The 20,162-nt window shown below is 47.3% G+C and overlaps 1 protein-coding gene across 4 annotated transcripts in view; it reads left to right on the forward strand.

The window, feature by feature from the left end:
• Positions 1-20,162, forward strand: part of LOC125464395 (transient receptor potential cation channel subfamily V member 3-like) — a 59,339-nt gene that overhangs the window by 16,306 nt on the left and 22,871 nt on the right. For all 4 annotated transcript variants that reach the window (XM_048556708.2, XM_048556704.2, XM_048556705.2 and 1 more), the window contains 5 exons: positions 2,640-2,712; positions 9,962-10,083; positions 11,998-12,150; positions 13,266-13,409; positions 16,389-16,669. In XM_048556708.2, coding sequence (XP_048412665.1) covers positions 2,645-2,712; positions 9,962-10,083; positions 11,998-12,150; positions 13,266-13,409; positions 16,389-16,669 — 768 coding nt within the window. In that variant the 5' untranslated portion in view covers positions 2,640-2,644. The remainder of the gene's footprint in view (positions 1-2,639; positions 2,713-9,961; positions 10,084-11,997; positions 12,151-13,265; positions 13,410-16,388; positions 16,670-20,162) is intronic.

Consider the following 20,162-nt stretch of genomic DNA (forward strand, 5'->3'; position numbering starts at 1 on the left):
ATGCTTCCTGTGGTGCATCTACTAAAATTGGTGAGAGTCCTTATGGACCTGCCAAACTTCCTTAGCCTCCTGAGGAAGCAGAGGCATTTCAAAGCTTTTTTGGTCATTGGATCAAGGTGACAGGACCAGGACAGGTTGTTGGTGATCGGCACTCCCAGGAACTTGATGCTGTCAACCATCTCCACCTCAGCCCCACTGATACAGGCAGGGACATGCCCTCCTCCCCACTTCCTGCAGTCAATGACCAGCTCTTTCGTTTTGCTGACGTGAAGTCTTTACCCCTTTACCCTGCTCCACCAAGCGCTCTCTCTCTTTCCTGTACTGTGTCTCATCGTTGCGTGAGATTTGGCCAGCAACTGCAGTGCCTAAAGCAAACTTGTAAATGGAGTTAGGACGGGATTTGACCGCACTGTAAAAACGTCCTGCAGCAAAACCCGTGGCAATAGAATGACTGGCCTCAAAAGAGTCCACTCCAATCTTCCTTCATTCTTGTAGGACACTAACTACCTCTCAGACAACTGGTCGTGCTAACTGGAGGTCACTGCAGGCTTCATCCAGTATCGCTGCAGAGTACAAACTTGCACGAAGATGTTCGAGATGATTCTTAACTTTCGTGCTCTTTACATTCTGGTGCCATTTTGGTGAAACTATCCCACAATCTTCTCACAGCCAAACACTAGCATTCTTTATAGAGAGGTCAATGGGCAGTTCTCACATCAAGCGAGAGTGGGAGCTCTCTGCTACAGAAAGCAGCTGAGGCTAGAGCCGTGAATGTTTTCAAATAGGAGTTAGATATAGCTCTTAGACCTAAAGAGATCAAAGGGTCTTTGATTTTGATTTTATTGTCACGTTTACGGAAATACAGTGAGAAGCTTTGTGTGCGAGAGGCGCAGGCAGATCACAGCCAGCAAAGGATGTACAGATCAAAAGGTCTGAGAGGCAAACAAGCTATATTGCATTATTTGAGGCCACACAAATAGTTGGAAGAGATTCTAACTGGGGTGGGATGGGTCTTTGCCAAAACATTGATTGTATTCAAGAGACAGTTAGATATAGCACTATAACAGTCTGATAACGGCCGGGAAGAAGCGGTTCCTGAACCTGCTGGTGCGTGTGTTCAGGTTCTGTACCTTCTGCCTGACGGAGGAGGTTGTGGGAGGTCATTACCAGGGTGTGGTTGGCCGCCTTTCTGCAGCAGTGAGCCGTGTAAATGGGGACCATGGACGGAAGTGATAATGGGAACTGCAGGTGCTGGAGAATCCAAGAAAACAAAGTGTGGAGCTGGTTGAACGCAGCAGGCCAAGCAGCATCTCAGGAGCACAAAAGCTGACGTTTTGGGCCTAGACCTTTCATCAGAGAGCTCTCTCTGCTTTTGTGCTCCTGAGATGCTGCTTGGCCTGCTGTGTTCATCCAGCTCCACACTTTGTTACCTTGGTTGGAAGGTTCGCTTCCATGATGCAGATCACCTTCAGTGGTTTCTTGTAGTCCTGGGCAGAGCAGTTGCTGTACCAGGCTATTACAGACCTCGACAGTTTGCTTTCTGTGGTGTATCTGTAGAAGTTGGTGAGGGGGCCGATGGACGCAGCAAATTTCCTGAGCTGCCTGGGGAACGAGAGGCGTTATTGTATCTTCTCAACTGTCACACCTACATGGGATGTCCAGGACTGGTCACTGGTCATCATCACACTGAGGAAGTTGATGATCTTCACTCTCTCAACCTCAGGTTCCACTCAGGCAGGTAAGGGCGTGTTCTCCTCTTTCTTCCTGAAGTCTGTGATCTGTTCTTTGGTCACATTATGACAGCAACTGCACAATCTCATTGGTTATAGATCAAACACATGAAAGGCACTATACAAATACAAGTCTTTATTTTCTCTCCGTTCTGCAAAGATAAAAAGGCATGAGAGTATAGAGAAGAGGTTTGAGAACAGGTTAGAGAAACTTAAGCTGGCCTCTTTAGAACTGAGAAGGTGACAAGGTGAATTATCAGAGACAGTTTCAAGATGGTGAGAGGTTTTAAGAGAGTGGTTAAGAAGATCTGGTCAATGGATTAATATTTATAGGTCATAGGTTTAAAACCTTTGACAAAATATCTAGAAAGGAGATGTGCAAAATTGGTTTTGCTCAGCTGTCAATCTGGGCAACATTTTATCTGTAAGTGAGTGGAAGCTGAGTTCATGAATAATTTAACACCTGTTTGAGGATGAGAAACTTACAGGGTTACGGATTTTTTAAAAATGGGGATTTCAGACTAGGCACAGCAGATTTTGCAAACAGCCAGCACAGGCAGCAGGCTGAATGGCCTACTCCTGCACTGCAGGCCTTTGTGAGGTGATATCAGTGAGCTGTTGCATAAAGCAAGCTGGATGATAACGGTGTAGAGCTGGATGAACACAGATCAATGATCTCGAGCTGGATGAACACAGCAGGCCAAGCAGCATCAGAGGAGCATTTCTGCAGAAGGGTCTGGGCCCGAAACGTCAGCTTTCCTGCTCCTCTGATGCTGCTTGGCCTGCTGCGTTCATCCAGCTCTACACCTTGTTATCTCAGATACTCCATCATCTGCAGTTCCTACTATCTCTGGATAATAACGGTGCAGGCTGATTTGTAACAGATGCTTCTAATGTATTTTTGAACAGGATAAATGGATAAAAATCTCCGAACCCTCATGCTGTATGACAAAATGGATGGAGAAGCTTTAAGTATGAAGAGGTCAGTAACCTATATAGAATATGGAGTTACGGAAGCAGCTCAATCAGATTTTTTTTTAAACTCAGTTGTAACCACGTGCTTGTGAACCAGCCTTTGGGCTGGGGGACTGCATTTCCATTCAACCAAATCCCTCAATAAGATCACAGCTGATTTTCTGCTTCAACACTCTCCCCTCCCTCCAGCAAACTCACATTCCTTCATTTCTCCAAAAACTCAGCAACTGAACACTCTCAGACCTCCGGGCCAAGGAAGTCTAATGATTCACAGCTCTGAAGGAAGGAATCTCAGTTCTAAACATTAGCCTTTGACCCCAAGAGCATGCCACTCTGTCACAGATTCCTGACCCCCGGGGAAAACAAGCTCTCACGTGTTTATCCTATTAAACCCCTTCAGAATATTCTCATTTCAATTAGATCACCTCTCATTCATCTATACATGAGGGAAGGTGATGGCCTGGTGATATTACTGCTGGACTGTTATTCCAGAGAATAGAACAAAGAACAAAGAAACCTACAGCACAGGAACAGGCCCTTCGGCCCTCCAAGCCTGCGCCGAGCGAGATCCTCTGTCTAACCTGTCATCTATTTTCTAACAGTCTGTGTCCATCTGCTCCCTGCCCATCCATGTACCTGTCCAAATATATCTTAAAAGACGCTAACGTGTCTGCGTCTACCACCTCTGCTGGCAACGCATTCCAGGCACCCACCACCCTCTGTGTAAAGAACTTTCCACACATATCTCCCTTAAACTTTCCTCCTCTCACTTTGAACTCATGACCCCTAGTAATTGAGTCCCCACTCTGGGGAAAAAGCTTTTTGCTATCCACCCTGTCTATACCCCTCATGAATTTGTAGACCTCAATCAGGTCCCCCCTCAATCTCCGTCTTTCTAACGAAAATAATCCTCATCTACTCAACCTCTCTTCATAGCTAGCACCCTCCATACCAGGCAACATCCTGGTGAACCTCCTCTGCATCCTCTCCAAAGCATCCACATCCTTTTGGTAATGTGGCGACCAGAACTGTACGCAGTACTCCAAATGTGGCCGAACCAAAGTCCTATACAACTGCAACACGACCTGCCAACTCTTGTACTCAATACCCCGTCCAATGAAGGAAAGCATGCCGTATGCCTTCTTGATCACTCTATTGACCTGCGTTGCCACCTTCAGGGAACAATGGACCTGAACACCCAGATCTCTCTGTTCATCAATTTTCCCTAGGACTTGTCCATTTACTGTATAATTCGCCCTTGAATTAGATCTTCCAAAATGCATAACCTCGCATTTGCCCGGATTGAACTCCATCTGCCATTTATCTGCCCAACTCTCCAGTCTGTCTATATTCTGCTGTAATCTCTGACAGTCCCCTTCGCTATCTGCTACTCCACCAATCTTAGTGTCATTTGCAAACTTGCTGATCAGACCACCAACACCTTCCTCCAGATCATTTACATATATCACAAACAACAGTGGTCCCAGCACAGATCCCTGTGGAACATCACTGGTCACAGGTCTCCAATTTGAGAAACTCCCTTCTCCTACTACTCTGTCTCCTGTTATCAAGCCAGTTTTTTTATCCATCTAGCTAGCACACCCTGGACTCCATGTGACTTCACTTTCTCCATCAGCCTGCCATGGGGAACCTTATCAAACGCCTTACTGAAGTCCATGTATATGACATCTACAGCCTTTCCCTCATCAATCGACTTTGTCACGTCCTCAGTGAATTCTATTAAGTTGGTCAGATGGTGGAATTTGAAGTCAACAAAAAAAAAGTCTGGAATTAAACAGTTTAATAATGACCATGAATCCAGTGTGGATTGTCGGGGTGGGGGCAACCATCTGGTTCACTAAATGCCCTTTAGGGAAGGAAACTGCCATCCTTACCTGGTCTGGCCTACATGTGACTCCAGACCTACTGCAATGTAGTTGACTCTTAATTGGACGAAAAATGCTGCCTGGCCAGCGACACCCTCATTCTGTGAATGAATAAAGAAAGGGAATGCAGACCTCGTTGACTCAATCTCTTCTGTGGGGACAAAAGCCTCTTCCCAAGAACTAGAGATAACAAAGTGTGAAGCTGGATGAACACAGCAGGCCAAGCAGCTTCTTAGGAGCAGAAAAGCTGACGTTTCAGGTCTAGACCCTTCATCCTACCAGAGGAAAGCCATAGTAGTCAGTTCTCTGGCACTGAGCCTGACACTGTGGCAAAGAAGGGAAGGGGGCAGAATAGAAAAGTACTCGTGGTAGGGGACTCGATAGTTAGGGGAATCGACAGGAGATTTTGTGGGCAAGATCGGGATTCCCGGAAGGTATGTTGCCTCCCTGGTGCCAGGGTCCGGGACGTCTCCGATCGGGTGTATAAAGTTCTGAAAGGGGAGGGTGAACAGCCAGAAATCGTGTTACATATTGGCACAAATGATATAGCCAGAAATAGGTTTGAGGATATAAAAAGTGATTTCAGGGAGTTAGGATGGAAGCTGCAGAGCAGGACGAACAGAGTAGTGTTCTCTGGTTTACTACCGGTGCCACGAGATAGCGAGGTGAGGAACAGGGAGCGGGCGCAGCTGAACACGTGGCTACGCAGCTGGTGTAGGAGGGAGGGTTTCAGATATGTTGATAATTGGGATGCCTTCTGGGGAAGGTGGGACCTGTACAAGAAGGACGGGTTGCATCTGAACTGGAAGGGGACCAATGTCCTGGGTGGAAGGTTTGCTCGAGTAGTTCGAGAGGGTTTAAACTAGTATGGCAGGGGGGTGGGAACCTGAGCTGTATACCAGAGGTGAGCGTTGATGCAGGTGAGGCAGTAGCAAGAGGTAGACCAGCTAGTGGGAAGGATTTTCCTGGGAAGGAACCAAGGGATCGGTTAAAGTGTGTTTGCTTTAATGCAAGGAGTATCAGGAATAAAAGTGATGAACTTAGAGCATGGATCAGTACCTGGTGCTATGATGTTGTGGCCATAACAGAGACATGGGTTTCTCATGGGCAGGAATGGTTGCTGGATGTTCCAGGGTTAGAACATTTAAAAAGAATAGGGAGGGGGCAAAAAGAGGAGGGGGTGTAGCACTACTAATCAGAGAGGGTATCACAGCTACAGAAGCTTCCATTGTCGAGGAAGATCTGCCTACTGAGTCAGTATGGGTGGAAATTAGGAACAGCAAGGGAGTAGTCACCTCGTTAGGGGTTTACTACAGGCCCCCCAATAGCAGCAGGGAGATTGAAGAAAGCATAGGTCGACAGATTTTGGAAAAGTGTGGTCGCAGTAGGGTTGTTGTAATGGGTGACTTTAACTTTCCTAATATTGATTGGAACCTGCTTCGAGCAGAAGATTTGAATGGAGCTGTATTTGTAAGGTGTGTTCAGGAGGGTTTCCTAACGCAGTACGTTGACAGGCCGACGAGGGGAGAGGCCATTCTAGACTTGGTGCTCGGAAACGAGCCGGGGCAGGTATCAGATCTTGTGGTGGGAGAGCATTTTGGTGATAGTGACCATAACACTCTCTCATTCTACATAGCTATGGAGAAGGAGAGGATTAGGCAGAATGGGAGGATATTTAATTGGGGAAGAGGAAACTATGATGCGATTAGACACGAGTTAGGAAGCATGGACTGGGAGCAGTTGTTCCATGGTAAGGGAACTATAGACATGTGGAGATGGTTTAAGGAACAGTTGTTGGGAGTGATGAGTAAATATGTCCCTCTGAGACAGGCAAGACGGGGTAAGATAAAGGAACCTTGGATGACGAGAGCGGTGGAGCTTCTAGTGAAAAGGAAGAAGGTAGCTTACATAAGGTGGAGGAAGCTAGGGTCAAGTTCAGCTAGAGAGGATTACATGCAGGCAAGGAAGGAGCTCAAAAATGGTCTGAGGAGAGCCAGGAGGGGGCACGAGAAAGGCTTGGCAGAAGGAATCCGGGAAAACACAAAGGCATTTTACACTTACGTGAGGAATAAGAGAATGGTCAAAGAAAGAGTAGGGCCGATCAGGGATAGCATAGGGAACTTGTGTGTGGAGCCTGAGGAGGTAGGGGAAGCCCTAAATGAGTTTTTTGCTTCTGTCTTTACGAAAGAAACGACCTGTGTAGTGAATGAAACCTTTGAAGAGCAGGTGTGCATGCTGGAATGGATAGAGATAGAGGAAGCTGATGTACTGAAAATTTTGTCAAACATTAAGATTGACAAGTCGCCAGGCCCGGATCAGATTTGTCCTCGGCTGCTTTGGGAAGCGAGAAATGCAATTGCTTCGCCACTTGCGAAGATCTTTGCATCCTCGCTCTCCACTGGAGTCGTACCTGAGGACTGGAGAGAGGCAAATGTAATTCCTCGCTTCAAGAAAGGAAATAGGGAAATCCCCGGCAATTATAGACCGGTAAGTCTCACGTCTGTCGTCTGCAAGGTGTTAGAAAGGATTCTGAGGGATAAGATTTATGACCATCTGGAAGAGCATGGCTTGATCAAATACAGTCAACACGGCTTTGTGAGGGGTAGGTCATGCCTTACAAACCTTATCGAGTTTTTTGAGGATGTGACTAGTAAGGTTGATGAGGGTCAAGCTGTGGATGTGGTGTATATGGACTTCAGTAAGGCATTTGATAAGGTTCCCCATGGAAGGCTCATTCAGAAGGTCAGGAGGAATGGGATACAGGGGAACTTAGCTGCTTGGATACAGAATTGGCTGGCCAACAGAAGACAGCGAGTGGTAGTAGAAGGAAAATATTCTGCCTGGAAGTCAGTGGTGAGTGGGGTTCCACAGGGCTCTGTCCTTGGGCCTCTACTGTTTGTAATTTTTATTAATGACTTGGACGAGGGAATTGAAGGATGGGTCAGCAAGTTTGCAGACGACACAAAGGTCGGAGGTGTCGTTGACAGTGTAGAGGGCTGTTGTAGGCTGCAGCGGGACATTGACAGGATGCAGAGATGGGCTGAGAGGTGGCAGATGGAGTTCAACCTGGATAAATGCGAGGTGATGCATTTTGGAAGGTCGAATTTGAAAGCTGAGTACAGGATTAAGGATAGGATTCTTGGCAGCGTGGAGGAACAGAGGGATCTTGGTGTGCAGATACATAGATCCCTTAAAATGGCCACCCAAGTGGACAGGGTTGTTAAGAAAGCATATGGTGTTTTGGCTTTCATTAACAGGGGGATTGAGTTTAAGAGTCGTGAGATCTTGTTGCAGCTCTATAAAACTTTGGTTAGACCGCACTTGGAATACTGCGTCCAGTTCTGGGCGCCCTATTATAGGAAAGATGTGGATGCTTTGGAGAGGGTTCAGAGGAGGTTTACCAGGATGCTGCCTGGACTGGAGGGCTTATCTTATGAAGAGAGGTTGACTGAGCTCGGTCTCTTTTCATTGGAGAAAAGGAGGAGGAGAGGGGACCTAATTGAGGTATACAAGATAATGAGAGGCATAGATAGAGTCGATAGCCAGAGACTATTTCCCAGGGCAGAAATGGCTAGCACGAGGGGTCATAGTTTTAAGCTGGTTGGTGGAAAGTATAGAGGGGATGTCAGAGGCAGGTTCTTTACGCAGAGAGTTGTGAGAGCATGGAATGCGTTGCCAGCAGCAGTTGTGGAAGCAAGGTCATTGGGGTCATTTAAGAGACTGCTGGACATGCATATGGTCACAGAAATTTGAGGGTGCATCCATGAGGATCAATGGTCGGCACAACATTGTGGGCTGAAGGGCCTGTTCTGTGCTGTACTGTTCTATGTTCTATGTTCTATGTTCTATCCGACTAGTCTTTGTTGTATTTACTCCAGAGAAAGTACTTCCTGTTTTAGGTGAGGTCACAGAATTCCAAGTGTGGCCTCTCCCAGACCCATATAATACTGATCGGAGGTGTGTGAGTGTGATCCCTGTTCCAGGCCCTGCAGCCCAGTGGAGCTCTCACCCAGTGTTCTATTGATGGTCAACATGATATTTTTGCCTGGTCAGTGTCCCTCACTTCCAACCCACACTGTTAAGCCTCCCCCTGGGCAGGAATGGGGTGAAGGTGGCCATGGAAGGGATGTTCATGTCCTGGCCTGATAAAACATTAACTCTAACCCCTTCAACACAAAGACACAGCCTACTGCAAACAGTAGGACGCGAACCATCTGCAGAACATGTGTACTTTCAGTTCAGTGTTAAACATCCCACATCCACTCTCCAAAGTGGTCACTTTCCTGGGTCAGCTTAAAACCTCCAGCAGCATCGAGGAGAAAGAAGTTTTATAGAAAGGTTGCTGTATTTCTTAAGAGGCTACACTTTCCCAATTCTGCATTGTGCAAAGCACAATGGGTTGTGAGAGGTGCAAGTTAGACACGGGTCTGAAAATCTGCAGGAGAGAGGCTGTGAGAGCGCGCGAGAGAGAGTGTGAGAGAGTGAGAGGCAGTGAGAGAGTGAGAGGCAGTGAGAGAGTGAGAGGCAGTGAGCGAGTGAGAGGCAGTGAGCGAGTGAGAGGCAGTGAGCGAGTGAGACGCAGTGAGCGAGTGAGACGCAGTGAGCGAGTGAGAGACAGTGAGAGAGAGTGAGAGGCAGTGAGCGAGAGTGTGAGAGGCAGTGAGAGAGTGAGAGAGAGTGAGAGAGAGTGAGAGAGAGTGAGAGAGAGTGAGAGAGAGTGAGAGAGAGAGTGAGAGAGAGTGAGAGAGAGTGAGAGAGAGTGAGAGAGTGAGAGAGAGAGTGAGAGAGAGAGAGAGAGTGAGAGTGAGAGAGACAGTGAGAGAGAGTGAGAGAGACAGTGAGAGAGACAGTGAGAGAGACAGTGAGAGAGACAGTGAGAGAGACAGTGAGAGAGTGAGAGACAGTGAGAGTGTGAGAGACAGTGAGAGTGTGAGAGACAGTGAGAGACAGTGAGCGAGTGAGCATATCAAATCAAATATGGTTGTATGGTGGTGAATTTGAAAACTGCCAGAAAACACAAAGACCCACACCTGCCGAAACTGTGTCCCTGATGCTCGTTGGAATAGAGAAGAGAATACCAAATCCCAAAAAGGGAACAACAATTTATACAGTGTGAGAAAAGAGTGCCAATCGGTCAGCAAATTGACTCAAATTGCTGGAAGGGTAACCATGGGGAACACAGCAGGGAACAGTTAATTTGTCCAGAGTTGGTTTAATTTTTGTTTCTAAACATCCCTTTGAAATTTCATATCCTTAGGTCTCATCCCAAGTGCGCAGCACATTGCCTCAAGTTCAATTCCTACCAACTGATTACTGGATCAGGTACTTTCCAAACAATGAACTGATTTTATTTTTTCTTCTAACTCACAGCAATCTGAGGGAAGACCTTACAGTCTCATTGTTTGCTTCCATTGCTGACGGGGATATGGAGGAATTTAATAGAGTACTGCGCATCTTTCAGGCAACCAAATTGAAGCTGACTGAGCTCAGAGGTACTGTTTATCATCTTATCGAATCACACAGAGGCAGACCATTCTGCTGGACTGACCCATTGATATTACACACAAAGCTCCCCAAATTCCCACTTCACACGTTACACTGAGAGAATCAGGTCATCTGTCCCAGCCAGTCAGTGCTGTCCTACTTCATAGAATTCCTTACAGTGTTGAAAACAGGCCCTTCGGCCCAACAAGCCCACACTGACCCACAGAGCATCCCAGCCAGACCCATCCCCCTGTAACCCACCTAATCTGCACATCCCTGGACACAACAGGGAAGTTTAGCCTGGCCAATCCACCTACGAGCACAGTGAGAGGAAACCCGTGCAGACACGGGGAGAATGTGCAAACCACACAGACAGTCGCCCGAGGGTGGAATCGAACCCAGGTCCCTGGTGCTGTGAGACAGCCATGCGAACCCAGAGCCACTGCGCTACCTCAAGTGCTTCAGACAAGTCTCTTCCCGTGTCTACTTCATCACACACTGTCAATGTATATTTTTATTTCTTTCATACTTATTCATTTTTTAATACAATAATTTCAGGGCATATGGGCATTGCTGGCAAGAACACCATTAGATGCCCATCTCTAATTGCCCGTGAACAGAGTGCATTCCAGGCCATTTCAGAGGGGAGTTAAGTCAGTGAGGGTTTGGAATCACAAAGTCATGTCAGATATTCTTCCCGACTTGGACATTAGTGAAGCAGATGATTTTTTTAAACAGTAAAAGATGACAATTTTCATGGTCAACAAGATCGAGTTCACCACGTCTGGTATCTACCCGCCGAATTTGAATTCCATGAGCTGCCAGTGTGAAATCTGACACCAGGCCGCTACAGCATTTGCCTCAGTCTCTGAAATATTATCCAGCAATATGACCCTGACAAGATCTGCCTGTCTTTACAGGCTCCCTAAATGCTGTTCATCCTGATCCCTGTGGTCAGTTACGGCTCAGGTGTTGGAGGGGGCGAGGGGCGAGGAGCGAGGGCTTGTTGCAGGGGCACGGGGGCGAGTGTTGGAGGGAACAATTGTTGGAGGGGGCAAACGACAGAGGGGGCTGTGGGTTGGAGGGCCGAAGCGTCAGAGGGGGCGGATGGGGTGTTTGTCAAGTGGGCTGCTTTGTTTGGATGATGTTGAGAGTTGAGTGCTGTTGGAGCTGCAGCTATTGAAACAAACGGGGAGTATTCCATCACATTACCTTCAGGGCTCAGTTAGCAATTCCAGGATCATAAGAAATAGGAGCAGCAGGCCACTGTCTGGAGTCACGTATAATTACTGACCAGGTAAAAGCAGTTCATTTCCCAGCTAAAAGCCAGTGGCCAACTTTGTGGGGTTTTTAAAATGAGAACCCAGAAATGCCATTGTCATTTTGATGGATTCCAGACTTTTTCAAATGGACTTGTAAAGATCAGGCCAGAGCAGATCGGGGGTGCGGGGGGGAATGTGGAAAACAGGAATTCACCAAATCAGTCTCCAAAGGCAACCCTGAGTCTCCCTGTCAAAGGTTATGTCTGTGTGTGCGCCTGTGTGGAGTGAATGTCTGTGTGTGCGCGTCTGAGAGAGAGAGAGAGAGAGAGTGTGAGAGAGAGTGAGAGTGAGAGTGAGAGAGAGTGTGTCTGAGAGAGAGAGAGAGTGTGTGAGACAGAGAGAGTGTGAGAGAGAGAGTGAGAGGGACAGGGAGTGGGAGAGTGCACGCGCACGAGTGCATGCGTGTGCAAGAGTGTGAGTGCGCGCGCGAGACAGAGAGCGCGTGAACGCATGTGCGAGAGTGAGAGTGCATGAGCGTGGGCACTCGTGTACGTGCGAGCGCATCTGTTTGCGCGTGAGAGAGAGGGTCTGTGCGGGCAAAGTGCGTTGAAATAGGGAGACTAACACGAATTGTGAAATGAAACCATTCATCTTTTACAGATCAGAAAACGGGGAAGACCTGCCTGATGAAGGCATTACTGAATCTGAACAGTAACACCAGTGACATCGTTGAGAATTTGATTGCAGTTGCAGAGAGAGATGACTGTTTAAAACCACTAATTAATGCTGAATTTTATGATGAAGATTATAAAGGTGGGTTAACACAATGGATCAGTGTGGATACAGGTCCCTCGCTCCAATAAGTCCCCACCAACCTGCACAGCATCCCACCCAGACCGGTCCCCCTATAACCCACCTAGTCTACAACTCCCCGAACACTACAGGCAATTTAGCGTGGCCAATCCATGGCATATCTTTGGACTTTGGGAGGAAACCCACGCAGACACGGGGAGAATGTGCAAACTGCACACAGACAGTCGCCCGAGGCTGGAATCGAACCCGGGTCCCTGGTGCTGTGAGACAGCGTTGCTAACCACTGAGCTGCCCAATCCAAGAACATGATGCTGAAAGATTTCACCAGCACCACTGAATAGCTCTACCTCCTTTAGCAGACATTCTGGATTGTTCTGAGATGTAAAGGGAATTGAATAAGATTCAATGCCATTTTCCACTCCCCTTTTCCCACTGCTCCATCTATTTGTGATAAAAGGTGTTGAGCTGTGGGATTGACCAATTACTGAGCTACTCCCCTCCCCCAAATATCATCACCCGCTCAGAGCAAGAATAACCAATCACAAATCTGTCCCACAGCCCCTAAATCTGTACCCCACGCCCCCACTCCCATCGTTCACAACGCTCCTAATCAGAGGCACCCGTTGATCAGAAAGCTGCCCAGGTTCCACGACTGTCTGCCTCTGGCACTCTGTAAACCTGGGGGAGAGCTTGAATAAAATTAAACATCTCTATCAAGTCACCTCAAAGGATTCCATGGTGTCTATTGTGGGGGTGGGAGGTGGGCAGCGGGCAGTGCCCGGAGGTGGGGAGCAAAAAATTGTCCTGACTTAGTACAGGCTCTGAACCAATGGGGAATGGGAGCGAGTTAGTTAGCACAGTGACGTGCAGTGGATCAAAACTCCGTTTGATTAGGTCGAGTGCAGAAAGTGGGGAGAATACAGGGCAATGAGTAAATGGTGGAGCAGCAGGGTGAAGGTTTTAGAGAAGGTACTTGAGAGGGATGGGATGTAAGGGAGATAGTTTGTAGGGCTACTCAAGGGGTCAAGAAAACAAGGGCTTTAAAGGACTAACTCTATCTTGATTCTAAGAAACAACAGGCTCTTGGATTTGAGACCTGTCCTTTTGTTTTGAAGGTCAGACTGCCCTGCACATTGCAATCGAGAGACGCTGCCTGGATATAGTGAAATTTCTGCTGGAGAAAGGGGCTGAAATCAATATCCAAGCCAACGGGAGGTTTTTTAGACCATGCAGAAAGCGTCGTGGCTGGTTTTATTTTGGTGAGTTGCCTTTCGGAATTAAACACCTCCCAACTTTAACCCAACACACACTAGAGGGATGGGGGTGTCACTCTGCACATTCCTAATTGCCCCCTGAGGTGGTGGTTTTCGGGAGGGGGTTCTCTCTTGAGCCGCTGTAGTCCATGTGGTGGGTTGACCCACAATGCCCTTTGGGAGGAAATTCCAGGATTTGGATCCAGTGACTGTGAAGGAACAGCGATATGTCTCCAAATCAGGATGGAGTGTGGGTTGGAGGGGAACCTGCAGGGGATGGTGTTCCCATGTATCTGCTGCCCCTTGTGCATCCCAGGTCACACTAGAGATCATCAGTTTGGAATGGGCTGTCAAAGTTTGAGGAGTTAGTGCAGTGACCTTGTGAATGGTGTACCATGCTATCACTGTGGTACTGACAATGCTACCTTGTATCCACTTCTTTTAACCTTCATTCAACTCACCTTCCACGCACCCCATTGACATTCAAATAGTGCGTCTGCATGCACCTGGATCCTTTAGTCTAACAGCAGGGGAATTCCTGCAGGATTGGAAGTAGTAGAGGCGCAGGGGGTCATTGATTCTAAGAAACAAATGATGAGAGTAGAAGATGGTGTGATGAGCCTCAACTTCAAGCAGTCAGGAAGTCACAAGAGAATAGCAGTCAGACAGGAACAGCACTACTAGTGAGTTCTTCTCTACGCACATTCCAAAACTACTACAGGGTCCAATGTCTCCAACTGGCTCCATTACAGCACTGGAGGGGGTGGGGGCTGGGTGTTACACCAATACCACATGGACTATAGCACCTCAAGGCAGAAGGTCAGCACCACATTCACCAGGGCACTTAGAGGGGCAGTGAATGTTGGCCCACACAGCAATACCCACATTTCCAATTTTAACTGAAAACAATAAGCTATAGGGAGAGGCTAAATAGACAGGGAACTGCAGAAGCTGGAGAATTGGAGATAACAAGGTGTGGAGCTGGATGAACACAGCAGGCCAAGCAGCGTCAGAGGAGCAGGAAGGCTGGCGTTTCGGGCCAAGACCCTTCCTCTGAAAAATAGACAGGGGCTATTTTCCCCTGGAATGTCGGAGGCTGAGGGGTGACCTTATAGAGGTCTATAAAATCATAACAGGCATGGATAGCGTGAATAGATAAGGTTGGGGAGTTCAAAACTAGAGAGGGGTATAGGTTGAATGTTACAGCAGAAAGATTTAAAAAGGACCTAAGAGGTAACTTCTTCATCGAGAGGGTGATGTGTGTGTATGGAAGGAGCTGCCAGAGGAAGTGGGGGAGGCTGGTACAGTTACAACATTTAAAAGGCATCTGGATGGTACATGAAAAGGAAGGGTTGAGAGGGACATGGACCAAATGCTGGCAAATGGGACTGGATTAAATTTGAGATACCTGGTCGGCACGGAGGAGTTAGACCAAAGGGTCTATTTCCATGCTGTACATTCCTATGACTCTGTACCCTGTTGTCGCGTGATTTCTGACCTTGTCCACTCCAGTTCAACACCGGCACCTCCAGGTCACCTCTAAACAGGAACAGGGTGGGAGGGAGGAACTGGAGAATTATTCCACATTTAAAACCTGGTGAGGAGAAATGTTGTACAATAGAATATAAATCTGGCCAAGTAATCAACCAGTTCAGATTCCAGACAAACATATTGACTTTTTTTAAACTGACTGGAGAGAGGCCTGGCGGTGTCGGGGAGGTAGGAATTTGGGTAAATATACATCTATAAAAAGATTGTGCACAGGTGTTGGCATTGTTTTCCAGGCCCACTGGGATTAATGAGGATGATGGGATTTCTTTCTGAAAGGCTTGCTCGGACCTCAGCAAATACTGGCCTCGCGAGGGAGGACCATACAGATTCACTAGACAGGCAAGGAGCTGAAAGGGTTAAACAGGGAGCGCTCTCAAATGTGGCTTGTCGCCTCTCGGATTTTGGAGGCTGTGGGCTGAGCCGATTGAGGTATTTAGAATATTAAAGAGGGAATCTAAAAGCAGTGATGTGCTTCTGAGGCTTGATAAATCTCTAGTTAGGCCCCATTTAGAATACTGTGTCCAATTTTGGGCCCCACACCTCAGGAAGGACATACTAGACCTGGAGCGTGTCCAGCGGAGATTCACACGGATGATCCCTGGAATGGTAGGTTTAACGTATGATGAACGGCTAAGGATCCTGGGATTGTACTCATTAGAGTTTAGAAGGTTGAGGGGAGATCTAATAGAAACTTACAAGATAATGTATGGTTTAGAAGGGGTGGACGCTTGGAAGTTGTTTCCGCTAGGCGGGGAGACTAGGACCCGTGGGCACAGCCTTAAAATTAGAGGGGGTAAATTTAAAACTGAAATGAGACGACATTTCTTCAGCCAGAGAGTGGTGGGCTTGTGGAATTCATTGCCACGGAGCGCAGTGGAGGCTGGGACGTTGGATGCCTTCAGGGCAGAGATCGACAAATTCTTGATCTCAGAAGGAATCAAGGGCTACAGGGAGAGTGCAGGGAAGTGGAGTTGAAATGCCCATCAGCCATGATTTAAATGGCGGAGTGGACTCGATGGGCCAAACGGCCTTACTTCCACTCCTGTGTCTTATGGTGTTATGGATGGTTTTAAGTACTTTCGTTCTCTATCCCTGATAGCGGAGAGTCCAGAAAATTAGAATTAAAGTTGGGACCAGTTGATGCCCCAGAAAGTGACAGTGGAAGTCTGGAACTCACCCCCTCAGTGGTAGAGGCTGGTGGTGTATGCAATGAGAGATGTTATCAGACTGGGAGACACTATATTGTGATTGAGCACAGGGCGGTGTGTACGGTGGGGGGGGCGGGGGTGGGATCTTGCTCAGATAAAGTCTCCATTCCAAGAATTCTGTTTTGGAGAAAGGTCGTGACCGACAAGAGAAGAACTCTTGGAATTGTTGAGCCTGGAAGTGAGAAATGTAGCATGAACTGTTGCTAATACCTTATACCTCACACAGGTGAGCTACCCCTGGCTCTAGCTGCCTGCACCAACCAACCAGAGATAGTGACACTTCTCCTGAACAACCCAAGAATAAATGTTGGAGAGCAGGACTCCAGGGGAAATACAGTCCTACACGCACTGGTTACTATAGCAGACGACACAGAGGAGAACACAAAGGTCGTTACAGAAATGTACAACAAGATCCTCATTGAAAACAAACAGAGCCAGCTGGAAGGGATAAAAAATGCAAAAGGACTGACCCCATTGCAGCTCGCAGCCAAACTGGGCAAATTTGAGGCAAGAATTTTTTGTTTCTCTATACAACAGGCACTGGGTCTGTATTATAGAGCAGCTACTTCCTCATCTACCTTTGCTGGCATCAGAGGGGCTGTCACAGCAGGGCAGAGTCAATGTGCAGATACACAGTGTATCAGTCAAAAGGGAACTCCATTCACTAAACTAATCTGCACAGTTTCATGGTGCAAGATCACCCTCTGTTGACCAAACTGTGTACTGCATGTGTTTAAAGGTACACAATTTGCTGTGCAGCAATACAGCGTTTTACTGAAAAAAACAAATGCTGGAGTTCACAGGTCACACAGCATCCATGGAGAGAGAGCAAGCTAACGTTTTAATTCTATCTTTCTGATAAACTCCTCATCCCAGAGGTTAGACTGACTGGCCTGCAGTCTCCAGGTCTATCATCTTATACTCCCTTCTGTAAATAACAGGACAATGATAACTTTTCTCCCACACTCTGGCTCCTCTCCTGTGCCTGAGGTGGGGTGGGGGGGGGGTGTCTGAAAATTACTGCCAGGCCTCCTGAATATCTCCTCACTGCCCGCCCTCAGCAGCCTGGTGCACAGCTCATCCAGATCTGCAGGTTCGTTACTGAAGTGCTAAATTCTCCAGTACCTCCTCTCTCGATGTTAGTGTCTTTTCACGGCCCATCCACCCTGAGATCTAAACTTGTGCTGGCGTCTAGGCCCAAAACGTCAGCTTTCCTGCTCCTCTGATGCTGCTGGGCCTCCTGTGTTCATCCAGCTCTACACCTTGTTGTCTCTAAACTCGAGCCGCCCTTCTCTCCCTCACACACTCACTCTCCCTCACACACACAATCGTTCCAACCCCTTTGGCATTTCCCTCATTCCATCCACTGATGTGCTCATGTGCCCTTCACTTTCCTAATTTCCCCTTTATATATTTTTCACACTCCTCTCTGGGCTCTGCCATAGCGAACCTTTGGTATCTGCTGTAAGCTTCTCTTTGTTTAAACCCTGGCCTTTAGCATCCATCGACAGCCGGGGCTTCCCCCATCTTAGTCCCTCCTTTGCTCTGGCAGGAACATACTTGCCCCGAACTCTCACTATTCCCTCCTCAAATGCCTCCCACTGCTCGGACACGGTTTAAGCATTTGCAGTCGCCTCGTGTCAAATTGTACCTTTCCCCTGGTTAAAACTTTTATTCCTCGCCCATCATTATCCCAAATCTAATTGCATCAGGGTCACCATTCTCCAAAATGCTCCTGTCCCGATCGGCCTTCCACCTGCTCAGGCACACGCTTGAATATTCGAGCCCAGAACTGCTCCCTCCCTCGTTCGGCTTTCAAGCATTTCCCCGAGATGCAATTTCAGAGTTTGGTTTCCTCTCTACCTTGAATATTAAAACTATCCCAGTTAAATAGTTGGGTAGTCAACATCCGACTATTACTGCCTTATTGTTCTTACAATTCTCTGAAAGATGATGAGATAACAAAGTGTGGAGCTGAATGAACACAGCAGGCCAAAGCAGCATCTTAGGAGCATTCTGGTGAAGGGTCTAGGCCCGAAACGTCAGCTTTTGTGCTCCCGAGATGCTGCTTGGCCTGCTGTGTTCATCCAGCTCCACACTTTGTTGTCTCGGATTCTCCAGCATCTGCAGTTCCCGTTATGTCTGAAACATGATGACATAGCTGATCCTCTGTCCCTCCATTAGTGTTTGGGGCCTGTAGTACACACCCAGCAGTGTGCCAGCCCCTTATGTAGCTTTAGTTAGGCCCATATGGTCTCATTTGATGATCCTTTAAAAGGTATTGTCTCTTGTCATTGCTGTAATGGAGTCCCTGCAACACCTCCCACTCCTCCACTGTCCCCTTCCTACTGAATTCCTTCGGACCAGCAATGCTGAGCTGCCCAACTCTCAGTCACCGCTATATCACACCCCCATGTAACTCAGCATGTCTACCTCATTCCTCAGGCTCTTTGCATTGGAATACATTCCATTTCGCTGTGCTAAACTGAATCCTTAGCTAGATAAGGTTCTCTCTGCCTGCCAGACAGACTCACGTTTTAACTTGAATTCCTGGGCAGCATGATGGCAAATTGACTAGCACTGCTACCTCAGAATGCAGGGATCAGCGTTCAATCCCAGCTTTGTGTGACTGTGTGGAGTTTGCGCATTTTCTCTGTCTCTGTGGGGGGTTTCGTCTGGGTGTTCTGGTTTCCTGTCATGGTCTAAAGATACGCAGGTTAGGTAGTTTAACCATTCGAAATGCCAGGTTATAGGATGGAGCGGGATGCTCCTCAGAGATTTGGTGCAGCCACAATGGGTCGAATGGCCTGTTTCTGCGCTGTATGAGTGCCAGCTCAGCTTCTTACCCGTCACATCCATGTGCCATCCCCCACCCATTGAGTTCAAAATTATCCCAGCTGCTTTAGTGAATCTGTGTGGATGTTGGTCCTATTCAGATTTAACCCGACCAATCCATCTGCTGTAGTCTTCCATCCCTCTACTCCCTACTACATGACAGGAGTAACGCAGAGACTACTACCTTTCAAACCTAAACTCTTCACATTTCTTACTTAAGTCAGAGTTTGCTCGCAGGACCTAATTTCTCTCTCGTACTCCGTCAATGGTCCGAATGTGGATCATGACCACTTAAGGTGAATGGTGAACAGCAAGTCCTACTCCCCCGTCCCCATCTCCCATTAGGAGCACCTTGGATTCCTCAATGCAGGATGTCAAACTAAACAGCGCTATTCATCTATTGAAAGGTATGTTAATGTGTGGTTAAACATTATGTATTATCAACACACAAAAGGGGCTCAGTTAACTCAATTGGCTGGACAGCTGGTTGGCAATACAGAGGGTCAACGAGGATTCATTTCCCATCCCAGGTGACCATGAAGGAATCTCTTTCTCAACCTCTCCCCTCACCTTGAGGTGCAGTGATCCTCAAGTTAAACTCACTACACCTTGCTGGTCCCTCTCTAATGAGTGCGCACTCCTCTGGGAGCATGGCAATTTTATGTTTTCAAAAATACTCAATTACTTAGGCATGAAAAACCCAAGAGAGATAATATGCCATTTTCTTGATGGGATTAGAGCACCGGAGTAATAATTCAGAAAGCACATTCAGACTTCAGTGTCAGCATGTTGAAATTTGAATTTAATTTAAAACTTATATCTAGAATCAGTAAAAAAAAGTGACTAAGGAGCTACCAGATTCTCAACATGCATTTCTTGTCATTCCTGCCAAGTTTTAAAGTAATAAAAGTAGAAGTTGTGATTTGTCCTCTCTCATATAGATAATACTGTGGTGAGCGCATGCACTGAAAGCTCCCACAAACAGCAATGTTGTGCAGGTTAGATACCGTTTTCAGTGACCTCACTGAAAACAACTATCTGCCAGAACACTAGGGAATTTCCCCCTTTCCTTTAGGGCAACATATGGGATCTTGGGTTCAACTGAGGGATCCTCAATTTCAAGTCTTATCCCAAACCCAGCACTTCAACAGAGCACCACCCCCTT

This window comes from Stegostoma tigrinum, chromosome 27 (assembly GCF_030684315.1).
Source record: "Stegostoma tigrinum isolate sSteTig4 chromosome 27, sSteTig4.hap1, whole genome shotgun sequence".
Classification (NCBI taxonomy): Eukaryota; Metazoa; Chordata; class Chondrichthyes; order Orectolobiformes; family Stegostomatidae; genus Stegostoma; species Stegostoma tigrinum.